At 37.8% G+C, this 12,660-nt stretch overlaps 1 protein-coding gene across 13 annotated transcripts in view; it reads left to right on the forward strand.

Annotated features, from left to right (window-relative positions):
• The window catches only part of LOC112862880 (adenylate cyclase type 10-like), a 51,471-nt gene that overhangs the window by 5,359 nt on the left and 33,452 nt on the right, over nucleotides 1–12,660 (forward strand). For 12 of the 13 annotated variants that reach the window (XR_015251224.1, XR_015251225.1, XR_015251226.1 and 9 more), the window contains exons 4-7: nucleotides 482–625; nucleotides 11,904–12,109; nucleotides 12,370–12,460; nucleotides 12,551–12,639. Coding sequence is in view for 10 of the 13 variants with exons in the window: in XM_086706790.1 (XP_086562916.1) it covers nucleotides 482–625; nucleotides 11,904–12,109; nucleotides 12,370–12,460; nucleotides 12,551–12,639 (530 nt within the window). In the remaining 3 variants the exon portion in view is untranslated. Of the gene's footprint in view, nucleotides 1–481; nucleotides 626–9,032; nucleotides 12,110–12,369; nucleotides 12,461–12,550; nucleotides 12,640–12,660 lie in introns of those variants that run through there. The other variant, XM_086706796.1, reaches the window with a different exon arrangement.

Below are 12,660 nucleotides of genomic sequence, written 5' to 3' on the forward strand. Positions count from 1 at the left end.
ATCTGGAGAACTCTTAAGATCTTTAACAGCTATATGCCAAAGAAGTTGGCCTCTTTTTTTAAGTTAAACTTAATTAAACCACCCTTGAAATTAGATTTGAACATGAACCTATATTTTATGAACCTCTTGGCTAGTACCCTTCCCTTTCTATTAGTATACTGGTGGAGGGAAGATTCTTCCCTCTAATATTTCTAATATTTAAGAAAAGTATTCCTTAGGAGAAGATTCTTCCCTCTAATATTTCTAATATTTAAGAAAAATATTCTTAAACATTAGGAACATTTCAGCTTCTGCCTCGTCATGGTTTTGTATGATGAGTCGTTTTGAGGTTCTAAGGCAGTATTTTAACCAAGCATAATGTACAGGTCCAAGAAACCTCGCCTAACACCTTGTATGATACGTTCTGCATAACTGGGGGCTCTGCCCTGATCAGGTGAACCCAGACATTCAATCCCTGTTAGCCTGTCTTCTGTCTCTGTAGGGAATGTGCTCCTAGCACTCTGGACGGTGAAACAGAATCAACTGAGTGACATCATTACCCTGGTGGCAAAATGCAGTCTGGAGATACAGGAGAAATTTGGGATCTACCATACCAAAGAAGGCCAGGACCTGCAGCTAAAGATAGGTAGTAGCTACTAAAAGAGTGCTCATTAAAACAAACAAAAAACTATAAAAAATTCTAATTATAAATGACAACCTGGCAAAAAAATATTTGCACCTTGTATCATGTACACAAAGGGTGAATATTAGAAATAGAATACCTCGAAATCAACAGAAGACTAACATTTTAAGGGAAAAATAGCAAAGGACATGAATTGATAGTACATAGACAAATACATCTTTTAAAATGTGAAAAGATGTTCAATTTCATAATAAAAATGCCAATTGAAAGTACATTGAGACTATTTCTCACCTATAGATACACAAAAATTCAGATGCTGATCACAGTGTTGATAAGGCAATAAGAATAAACATTTCATACATTGCTGGTGAGAGTCAACAGCAGCACAACTTCTAAAGAATAATTCAGTAATCTCTGTCAAGATTACAAATGCATTATTCTTCAACCCAGCAGTCCCACTTCTGAATATTTATCCTATAGATATACCTGAGTATGTATGAAATGTTATATGTACGAGATTATTCATTGCAATATGTTTTGTAATAAAAGATTGAAAATGATCTACAGGAAACTGGTTAAATAAACAACAATTTGTCTACTCAGCTTTTCTGAAGCCTTAAAAAAAAGATATTCTGATATAACAATATCTTAAAAATATAGTTGAGAAAAGCAAGATGCAAAGCACTGTGTTTGGTATGCTACCTTTTTTTATAAAGACGAAAAGTAGGAATTTTTCTTGTTTGTTCATATTTGTATAAGGAAACACTGGCAAGATATATAAGAAATGAATAAAAGTTAACTATTGGAGGAAAATAGTGTAGATAGACACATAGATGAAATCAAGAATTTAATTTTAATTCCAGTATAATTAACATACAGTGTTATATTTGTTTCAGGTGTACAATATAGTGATTCAATAATTCCATACATCACCCAGTGCTCATCACAAGTGCACTCCTTAATCCTCATCACCTATTTAACCCATCCCCCTACCCCAACCTCCCTCTGATAACCATCAGATTGTTCTCTATAGTCTGTTCCTTGGTTTGTCTCTCTTTCTTTTTTCTTTTGCCTATTTGTTTTGTTTTAAATTCCACATAGGAGTGAAATTATATGATATTTGTCTTTCTCTGACTTACTTTGCTTAGCATTATACTCTTAGCTCTATCCATGTCATCGCAAATGGCAAGATTTCATTCTTTTAATGGCTGCATAATATTCCATTGTGTATATATACACCATATCTTCTTTATCCATTCATCTATTGATGGATACTTGGGCTGCTTCCATAATCTGGCTATTGTAGATAATGCTGCTATAAACGTAGGCATGCAAGTATCCCTTTGAATTAGTGTTTTTGTATTATTTGGATACGTACCCAGTAGTGTGATTACTGGATAGTAGGGTAGTTTTATTTTTAACTTTTTGAGGAACCTCTGTACTGTTTTCCACAGTGGCTGCACCAGTTTGCATTCATTCCCACCAACAGTGCAAGAGAGTTGGTTCCTTTTTATCCCTGTCCTTTCCAACACTTGTTTCTTGTGTTTTTAATTTCAGCTGTTCTGACAGGGACGAAGTGATATCTTATTGTAATTTTGATTGGTATTTCCCTGATGGTGAGTGGTATTGAGCATCTTTTCATGTGTCTGTTGGCCATCTGTATATGTCCACTTTGGAGAAATGTCTGCTCATGTCTTTTGCACATTTTTTAGTTGGATTATTTGGGTCTTCTTGTTGTTGAGTTGTGTTATATGTACGAGTTATTATTTCCTTCACTGTGCAGATTTTTATTTTGATGTAGTCCCAATAGTTTATTTTTGCTTTTGTTTTCCTTGCCTCAAGAGACATATCTAGAAAAATGTTACTATGGCCAATGTCTGAGACATTACTGGCTGTGCTTTCTTCTAGGATTTTTATGGTTTCAGGTCTCACATTTAGGTCTTCAATCCATTTTTAGTTTATTTTTGTGTATGGTGTAAGAAAGTGGTCCAATTTCATTCTTTTATGTAACTGACCAGTTTTCCAGCACCATTGTTGAAGAGACTGTCTTTCCCACTGGATATTTTTCCATGCTTTGCCACAGATTAATTGACTGTGTAAGTGTGGGTTTATTTCTGGGTTTTCTGTTCTATTCCATTGATCTGTCTGTTTGTGTGTCAGTACCGTACTGTTAATTACTACAGCTTTGTGATATAACTTGAAACCTGGAATCATGATCCCTCTGGCTTTGCTTTGCTTTTTCAAAATTGCTTTGGTTATTTGGGGTCTTTTGTGGTTCTATACAAATTTTAGAATTGTTTGTTCTAGCTCTGTGAAAAATGATGTTGGTATTTTGATAGGGATTGCATTAAATCTGTAGATTGCTTTGGGTAGTGTAAACATTTTAACAATGTTTGTTCTTCCATTCCATGAGCATGGAAGGTCTTTCCATTTCTTTGTGTAACCTTCAATTTCTTTCATCAGTGTTTTATAGTTTTCAGAGTTTAGGTCTTTCACCTTTTTGGTTAGGTTTATTCCTAGGTATCTTACTACTTTTGGTACAGTTGTAAATGGGATTGTTTTCTTAATTTCTCCTTCAACTGCCTCATTATTAGTGTATAGAAATGCAACAGATTTCTGCACGTAGATTTTGTGTCCTGCAATTTTACTGAATTCATTTATCAGTTCTCATAGTTTTTTGGTGGAGTGTTTATAGTATTATGTCATTGCAAATAGTGAGAATTTTACTTCTTCCATACTAATTTGGATGCCTTTTATTCCTTTTGTTGTCTGAAAGGACTTCCAGTCCTATGTTGAATAAAAGTGGTGAGAGTGGACATCTTTGACTTGTTCCTGACCTTAGGGGAAAAGCTCTCAGCTTTTCCCCATGAAGGATGGTGTTAGCTGTGAGGTTTTTTTATATGGCCTTTATTATGTTAAGGTATGTTCCCTTTAAACCTACATTGTTGAGGGCTTTTGTTATGAATGGATGTTGTACTTTGTCAAATGCTTTTTCTTCATCTGTTGAAATGATCATATGGTTGTTTTTATCCTTTCTCTTACCAATGTGATGTATCACATTGATCGATTTTCAAATATTAAACCACGCTTGCATCCTGAGAGTAAATCCCACTTGATTGTGGTGAGTGATTTTTCAGATGTATTGTTGACTTTGGTTTGCCGGTACTGTATTTTGTTGAGGATTTTTGCATCTATGTTCATCAGAGACATTGGCCTGTAGTTCTCTTTTTTGTGTGCTGTCTTTATCTGGTTTTGGTATCACAGTGATACTGGCCTCATAGAATGACTTTGGAAGTTTTCCATGTCCTATTTTTTGGAATAGTTTAAGAAGAATAGGTATTAACTCTTCTTTAAATGTTTGGTAGAATTCCTCTGTGAAGACATCTGGCCCTGGACTTTTGTTTGTTGGGAGTTTTTTGCTTATTGATTCACTTTCTTTGCTGGTTATGGGTCTGTTCAAATTTTCTATTCCTTCCTGCTTCAATTTTGGTAGGTTATATATTTCTAGGAATTTATTCATTTCTTCTAGGTTTTCCAAATTTTTTGCATATAGTTTTCATAATATTCTCTTATAATTGTAATTCTGTAGTGTTAGTTATTTTTCCTCTTTCATTTGTGAGTTTATTTGAGTGCTCTTTTTTTTTATGAGTTTGGCTAGAGATTTATTAATTTTGTTGATCTTTTCAAAGAACCATCTAGTTTCATTGATCTATTGTTTTTGTTTGTATATCATTTATTTCGTCTCTAATCTTCATTATTTCCTTCCTTCTGCTGGTTTTGGTTTTTGTCCTTAACATGTAAAGTTATGTTGTTTATTTGAGATTTTCCTTGCTTCTTGAGCCAGGCCTGTATTGCCATAAACTTTCCTCTTAGAACTGCTTTTACTGCATCCCAAAGTTTGGGACTGTTATGTTTTCATTTTCATTTGTTTCCATGTACCTTTTGATTTCTTCTTTGATTTTTTGGTTGACCCATTCAGTGCTCAGTAGCATGTGATTTAACCTACGTGTATTTGTGGTCTTTACAGATTTTTTTCTTGTGGTTGACTTGTAGTTTCACAGCATTGTGGTCAGAAAAGGTGCTTGGTATGACTTCAGTGTTCTTGAAGTTGTTGAGGCCTGTTTTGTGGCCTAATATGTGATCCATTCTGGAGAATGTTCATGTGCACTTGAAAAGAATGTGTATTTTGCTGTTTTAAGATGGAATGTTTTGAATATATCTGTTAAGTCTACTTAGTCTAGTGTGTCATTCAAAGCCATTGTTTCCTTGTTGATGATCTGTTTAAACGATCTGTCCATTGATATAAGTGCAGTGTTAAAGTCTCCTACTATTGTATTATTATTGATTAGTTCTTTTCTTTTTGTTACTAATTATTTTATGTATTTGGGTGCTTTCATGTTATGTGCATAAATATTTACAATTGTTGTATCTTCTGATTGGATTGTCCCTTTATTATTATATAGTGTCCTTCTTTGTCTCATGTTACAGTCTTTGTTTTATGTCTATTTTGTGTGATACAAGTATTGCTACTCCAGCTTTCTTTTGTCATGCATTTACATGATATATATTTCTCCATCCCCTCACTTTCAATCTGCAGGTATCTTTTGGTCTGAAATGAGTGTCTTGTTTTTTTATCCACTCTGTCATCCTATGTCTTCTGATTGTAAATGATTACATTTAAAGTAATTATTGTTAGATATGTAGTTACTGCCATTTTGTTACTTGTTGTCATTTTTGTAGTTTTTCTCTGGTCCTTTCCTGTCTGTCTCTCTTTCATACTTTGCTGGTTTTCTTCAGTGATATACTTGGATTCCTGTCTCTTTATTCTTTGCATATCTATTTGTGGTTTTTGATTTATGGCTACCATCAGGTTTGTATATAACCTCTTCATACAGCAGTCTATATTAAGTTGATGGTCACTTAAGTTCGAACCTATTCTTTACTCCTCTCCCCTCCATGTTTTAGGTATATGGTATCATGTTTTACATCCTTTTATTTTGTGAATGTTTTGTTTTGTTTTTACAGAAATACTTATGTTTGGGGCGCCTGGGTGGCTCAGTCGGTTAAGCGGCCGACTTCGGCTCAGGTCATGATCTCGCGGTCCGTGAGTTCGAGCCCCGCGTCAGGCTCTGTGCTGACAGCTTGGAGCCTGGAGCCTGCTTTGGATTCTGTGTCTCCCTCTCTCTCTGACCCTCCCCCCCATTCATGCTCTGTCTCTCTCTGTCTCAAAAATAAATAAACATTAAAAAAAAAAAAAAAAAAGAAATACTTATGTTTACCACTTTTGTATTTCCTCTTTTTCATACTCTCACTTATGGTCTTTCCACTCAGAGTCCCTTTTAATATTTCTTGTAGGGCTGATTTAGTGGTCAGAACTCCTTTAGTTCTTGTTTGTCTGATAAACGGTTTATCTCTCCTATTCTCAATGCTACCCTTGCTGGGTAGAGTATTCTTAGCTTTAGATTTTTCCCTTTCAGCACTTTGAATATATCATGCCGTTCCCTTTTGACTTGCAAAGTTTCTGCTGAAAAAAACCACTGATAGTCTTATGGGGGAAATTTCCCTTGTATGTAAGTGTCTTCTTTCCTCTTGCTGCTTAATTTTTTTTCTTTATCATTACTTTTTGGCATTTTGATTACTGTCTAACTTTGGTTGATTTTGTTGGGGGATCTCTGTGCCTCCTGGCATTGTGATTCCTATCCAACTGTCTAAATAACTTTGGCTGATTTTGTTGGGGGATCTGTACCTCCTGGATCTAGGTATCTGTTTCCTTACCCAGATTAGGGAAGTTTTCAGCTACTGTTTCTTCAAATAAATTTTCTGCTCCCTTTTCTGTCTCTTTTCCTGTAATCCCTATTACACTTGATGTTATTACACCTGATGGCATCACTGAGTTCCCTTATGTCTATTCTCAGTTTGCATAATTCTTTTTTCTCTCATTTTTTCAGCTTGATTACTTTCTATTCCTCTGTCTTCTAGTTCACTGATTTGCTCCCCTGCTTCTTCCAGCCTGCTATTCTATCAAGTTTATTTTTAATTTCGTCTATTGTGTTTTTCATCTCTGATTGGTTCTTTTTTGTTTGTTACTTCTTCCTTAGGGTCTCACTGATGTTCTCCACTCTTTTCTTGAGTCCAGTGAGTATCTTTATGACCATTACGTTAAATTCTCTGTCAGCCATGTTACTTATATCCATTTCACATAGGTCTCTTGCTGTGATTTTGTCCTGTTCTTTCATTTGTGACATATTCCTCTGTCCCCTCATTTTGCCTATCTGTGTCTGTTTCTGTGTGTTAGGAAAGTCAGCTACATCTCTTGCTCTTGAAAGTAGCGGGCAGGATGTGCACTTTTAACTAGGTGGCACTGGTTCTCCTCTACAGGGCGCACACAGCTGCTGCGGAGGCCAGCTGGTCTGGGTACTCTGGACAGCACACAAAGGCAGGGTATGCAGTTTTAACAGGGTGTGTGCATCCTCCATGGGAGGTCAAGAGATGCATTGTTGGCGAGGATTGCCTGGGTTTTCTGGGCAAGGGGATCCACAGCACCAGGACTGAGGCAGGTCTGTCTGGCTAGAGGGGGTGGGGTGCAGTGTAAGCATGTTAGGTAGTAAGTGCTGTCACTGCACTGGTTCTCACAGCTGGCTGTGTATTTATGATGAAGGGTTCAGAAGGGAAATGGCTCCTGCCAGCTCCTTTGTTTCTGGAGAAGTCCCTCAGCAAACTCTGAGATTAATAACTCTCCCTCCCATAAGCCCCAGGTGCCTTTCAAACTGCTGCTTCCAAGCTGTATCTCCACATGTTATTTGCTGTGCTGTCTCTTTCAGGGCAGGGGCTCAGTTTCCTATCACTAGCTGAGCTCTCTCAGAGCCACGCCCACTTATTTTTAAAGTCCCACTGGTTATAAGCACTCATGAAATTCAGCCCCTCTGATTTTCAAAGCCGAATGCTATAGGGATTTTTCTTCCCCCTGTAGGCTCCTCCCCAGTGTGCTTCTTGCCCCTCTTCTTGCCCACAGCTCCCTCCCTCCAATGGTCACACCCATGGGTTTAGGTTCCCATCAGGTCTCCACCCTTACTACCCTTTTCAATGTGGCATCTTCTCTACATTTAGTTGTGGGGTTTGTTTTGGCCACTCTTTGGGTCCTTTGCTGGGTTGTTTGCCCTGATGCGAGTATTATCTAGTTGTATGTTTGGGATAAGTTGAGTTTAGGGTCCTCCTACTCCACCATCTTCCCCAGAAGTCAGAATCAAGAATTTTTAAGGTATATTGTTTCCATGGTCTGATTTTTGAACTATGTTATTGTATTACATAATCAAAAATATAATATGATAAAGATTAAAAAGTTGCACACAGAGACAAAAATTTCATCAATGACAGAGCCAGGACTGGAGGGGGAGCTCTATACACAATGCTCCTTCACAGAAGTCCAGAAACATTAAGGGGTTTCTGAATGAAGGGCAAAAGTTGCCTTGACCTATTCACTTACAATTTGAGGAGGAGTCTAAAGAATTCTATTCTGAATTATATGGCATCTTTCCTGTTGTAGCATTTTTTGTTGTTTTTTTGTTTTGTTGATGGATAACTCATAATTGAAACTGTACATAAATAACATTTGTACACTTTTGAAGCCAGCACTGCAATCAAGATAATGCACATATCCATCACTCACTAAAATTTCTTTGTGCCCCTTTTTTTTTAATATATGAAATTTTTTTTTTTTAATTTTTTTTTTCAACGTTTATTTATTTTTGGGACAGAGAGAGACAGAGCATGGACGGGGGAGGGGCAGAGAGAGAGGGAGACACAGAATCGGAAACAGGCTCCAGGCTCTGAGCCATCAGCCCAGAGCCTGACGCGGGGCTCGAACTCCCGGACCACGAGATCATGACCTGGCTGAAGTCGGACGCTTAACCGACTGCACCACCCAGGCGCCCCAATATATGAAATTTATTGTCAAATTGGTTTCCATACAACACCCCGTGCTCATCCCAAAAGATGCCGTCTTCAATGCCCATCACCTAGCCTTCTCTCCCTCCCACCCCTCCCCCCCCCATCAACCCTCAGTTTGTTCTCAGTTTTTAAGAGTCTCTTATGCTTTGGCTCTCTCCCACTCTAACCTCTTTTTTTTCTTTTTTTTCCTTCCCCTCCCCCATGGGTCTCTGTTAAGTTTCTCAGGATCCACATAAGAGTGAAAACATATGGTATCTGTCTTTGTCTGTATGGCTTATTTCACTTAGCATCACACTATCCAGTTCCATCCACGTTGCTACAAAGGGCCATATTTCATTCTTTCTCATTGCCATGTAGTACTCCATTGTGTATATAAACCACAATGTCTTTATCCATTCATCAGTTGATGGACTTTAAGAGAGAGAGTGAGTGCAAGTGGGGAAAAGGGACGGGGGGAGAGAGGGAGAGGGAGAGGGAGAGAGAGAGAGAGAGAGAGAGAGAGAGAGAGAGAGAGAGAGAGAGAGAGAGAGAATCTTAAGCGGGCTCCATGCTCAGTACAGAGCTCAATGCGAGTCTTAATCCCACCACCCTGGGCTCATGACCTAAACCAAAATCAAGAGTTGGATGCTCAGCCGACTGAGCCACCAGATGCTTCTCCTCATCCCCTTTCATAACCCTCCTACGCTCCCCTCCCTATCCTCAAGAAGTCTCTGATATCCTTTTTTTGTCATTAGAGATTATTTTACATTTTTAAAGACTGTTGTAGAATGTATCAGTAGTCCATTCCTTTTTATTGCTGTGTAGTATTCTGTTGAACTCTATTGTTTATCCATTCACTTTTTGATGGACAATTGGGTTGTCAGTTTTTGGCTATTACAAATAAAGCTACTATGAACGTTTGTGTACAAGTCTTTGAGTAGACATATGCATTTATTTCTCTTGGGTAAATATACTATGTAGAAGTGAAAGGGCTAGGTCATATGGTAGATATAGGTCTAACTTTTTAAGAAATTGCTAATCTTTTTTCCAAAGTGATTGCACCGTTTTACTTTCTCACCAGGAATATATGAGAGTCCCAATTTGTCCATGTGTTTGTTAACACTTATTGTCTGAAGAACACTTTTAACATTTCTCATAGTATGGGTTTGCAAGAGATGGGTCAGCTCTTGTATGTCTAAAAAAAAAAAATCTTTATTTCACCTCGGTTTTTGAAAGTGGGTGTGGAATTCTAGGTTGCTGGGTATTTTTTTCTATTATGTTAAAATTGTTGTTCTACTGTCTTCTAGCTTGCAGCATTTCCAATAAGAAATATGCTTTCATCTTTACTTTGTTTCTTTGTATATAATGTCTTTTTCTCCCCTCTGGTTTCTCTTATGATTTTTTTTTCTTTACAGTTGGTTTTAAGTAATATGGTTATGATGTCCCTTGGTATAGTTTTCTTCATTTTTCTTGTGCTTGTGGCTCATTGAAATTTTTGGATGTATACAGTTTTGGTTTTTATCAAATTTAGAAAATATTCTACAATTATTTCTCCAAATAATTTGTTCTCTCTTCTTCCTCCTCTGTCCAGTTACACACATATTAGATTGCTTGAAATTGTCCTACAGCTCACTGATTTTGTATTCATTGTTTCTCTCGTTTTTCTCCCTGTGTTTCATTTTGGATAGTTTCTATTGCTGTATTTTCAAGTGTATAGACTTTTTTTTTTTTTTTTTGCAGTGTCTCTAGTAGACTTGTTTAGTCTTTTTTCTAGATTCTTGAATATATGGAATATAGTTATAACTTTTACTTTTCTTATTTACTAATTCTTTCATCTGTGTTATTCTGGGTTGGGCTTGATTGATTGATTTTTCTCCTTATTGTGGATCATATTTTCCTTTTCTTTGCATGCCTGGTTATTTTGGGTGTGTGCCAGACATTGTGAATTTAACCTTGTTGGGTGCTGGGTTTTTTTTTTTTTATACTTCTATAAATATTCTTGAGCATTATTCTGGGATGTGGTTAGCTTGATTTTTTTTTCTTTTGTTTTTAAACTTTGTTGAATGGGACCAGAGCAGTGTTTAGTCTAGGGCTGGTTTTGCCCCATTGCTGAGGCAAACCCCTCTGAGTACTACACCTAATCTCCTGTGAATTACTAAGTTTGACAATATGGCCAGTGAGACTAGGCCAGCCCTGTGCGATACTGGGGATTGTTCCTTCTAATCTTTTCAGGTGGTTCTTTCCCTGGTTTCAGGTAGTTTACTCACATTGATGCACTCATTAGTACTCAGCTCAAGACTTGTGGGGGACCTGGTAAAGATCTCTGGAATTCTCTCTCTGTACACTTCTCTCCGGTACTCACAATGCCCTGTGAACTCTAGCCACCTTGGCCCTCAGACTCTTAGCTCTGTTTCCCTAACTTGAGTCTTCTGGGTTATACCTGAGTTTCCCCACCCTGAGATGTCCTGGAAACTCTTCCATGCAGTAAGCTGCGGTAAGGTAAACAAGCTCACCTTGTTTATTCCCCATCTCTCAGGCATCATTGTCCTTCATTTCCTGATGTCCAGTATCTTGAAAAGTGTTGCTTTATGTGTTTTTTCTAGTTTCTTAGTTGTTCCAAACATTATGCTAAATTCATGACCTGTTAAGCCATGTTGGCCAAAAGTATATGTCTCTGCTATTATTTTAAAACTATTTTCCCTTTGATTTTAGCCTAGACTGGGTAATATTCCACTGTATGTTAACTATAGAATTTAAATAAAATTTTGAAAAGAAGGAAAGTAAAAAGATTGGATAACTTAGCTAAGAGCAGACTTAACTTGGATATAGTCCTTTTTTTCCCCTGGCAAGCAAACCAGTTTTTCAGCTATATTAGCAGTAAGAAATGCCTTAGGGTAAGAAAAACAGAAGGTAGAATAAAAGTGTATGGCAAAGCCCAAGTCTGGTAAAATACTAATTGTCTTCTCACTTAGTCCTGATTACACATTGAGGAGGGATGGTATGGTCACCATGGCAGCAGTTTCTGAGCCATCAGGAAACTGATTAGTTTCTGGTCTCTGCCATCAGGACCTAACTGATTATTACAAAAGCAATTTAAAGAGAAGACTCTTAGAGACCTAGGATCTCTTGCTTCTTCCCCCATCCAACCCAGGCTTGTTTGAATATCTCTAGGTGTGCTTAAGACAGAAGGAAATCTGGGGCAAGGTAATATTTTTGAAGGTAAGCTCACCCAATATTTCTGCAATAACAAGATTGGCTTGATGCATAGAGCAATGTGAGGATTCCAGACCCATCCTTTTCATGGTTTTCCAATTAAGTTTGGCTGTTCACCACTTGTCTCTTTTTTTCTGGATAGGTCTGTCTGCAGGTGAGATCTCCCAGGTTATTGTTGGAGATGAGCAACGACAGTACCTCTTGGTGGTTGGGCAGGATGTAGATGATGTCCAGTTAGCTCAGCGTTTGGCTCAGGCAAATGAGATTGTCTTGTCCTGGAACTGCTGGAAGCTCTGTGAGCAGTACATGTTTGAAGTGGAAATCATGAGGGAGGATGAAGCTGTGAAGGTAGGAGGCTGGTCCCATCCATTGCACATCCTGAAAAGGCCCTCTTACTGCACAGGGCAGTGCTCTGGTGGTGGTCAAATATGGCTTGACCAAACCAATGACCATTGGAACTCTGTTTTGGGGGGAGGTGGGGGATATGCTCCCAGGAAGATAGACAGAGCAGAACAATAAGGTTGGAAAGATAAATGATAAAAAAGGGAAACGGCGTCGGTGATCCATTTGGTGGTTGGGCACACAATTGAGCAGTTTCCTTTCTGTAGTTAAGAGATATGCGGATCATTGACCCATTTGATTTTGATGAGCATTTTGACAAGTGCCTCGATTACCTGCCACATTACCAGACAAGTGCTGGTAAGTTACTTGGTCCTTTTTACCCAAGCCCAAAATGTTTAAAGTTAAATCTTCCGTGTGGTTGGAGACATTTTGTTTTCCTTTTCTCAGATACTTTAAGGACTGCCCTGGATTTGGATCCAGACTCTGCACTTGAACAAACCCTGCGGAAGCACATAATGAAAAACCTTTTGAAAAAGGTTATTTTCTAGTTCTTGAGT

Source organism: Puma concolor, chromosome B2 (assembly GCF_028749965.1).
Source record: "Puma concolor isolate L17-30 chromosome B2, mPumCon1.1.hap2, whole genome shotgun sequence".
In the NCBI taxonomy this organism is placed as follows: domain Eukaryota; kingdom Metazoa; phylum Chordata; class Mammalia; order Carnivora; family Felidae; genus Puma; species Puma concolor.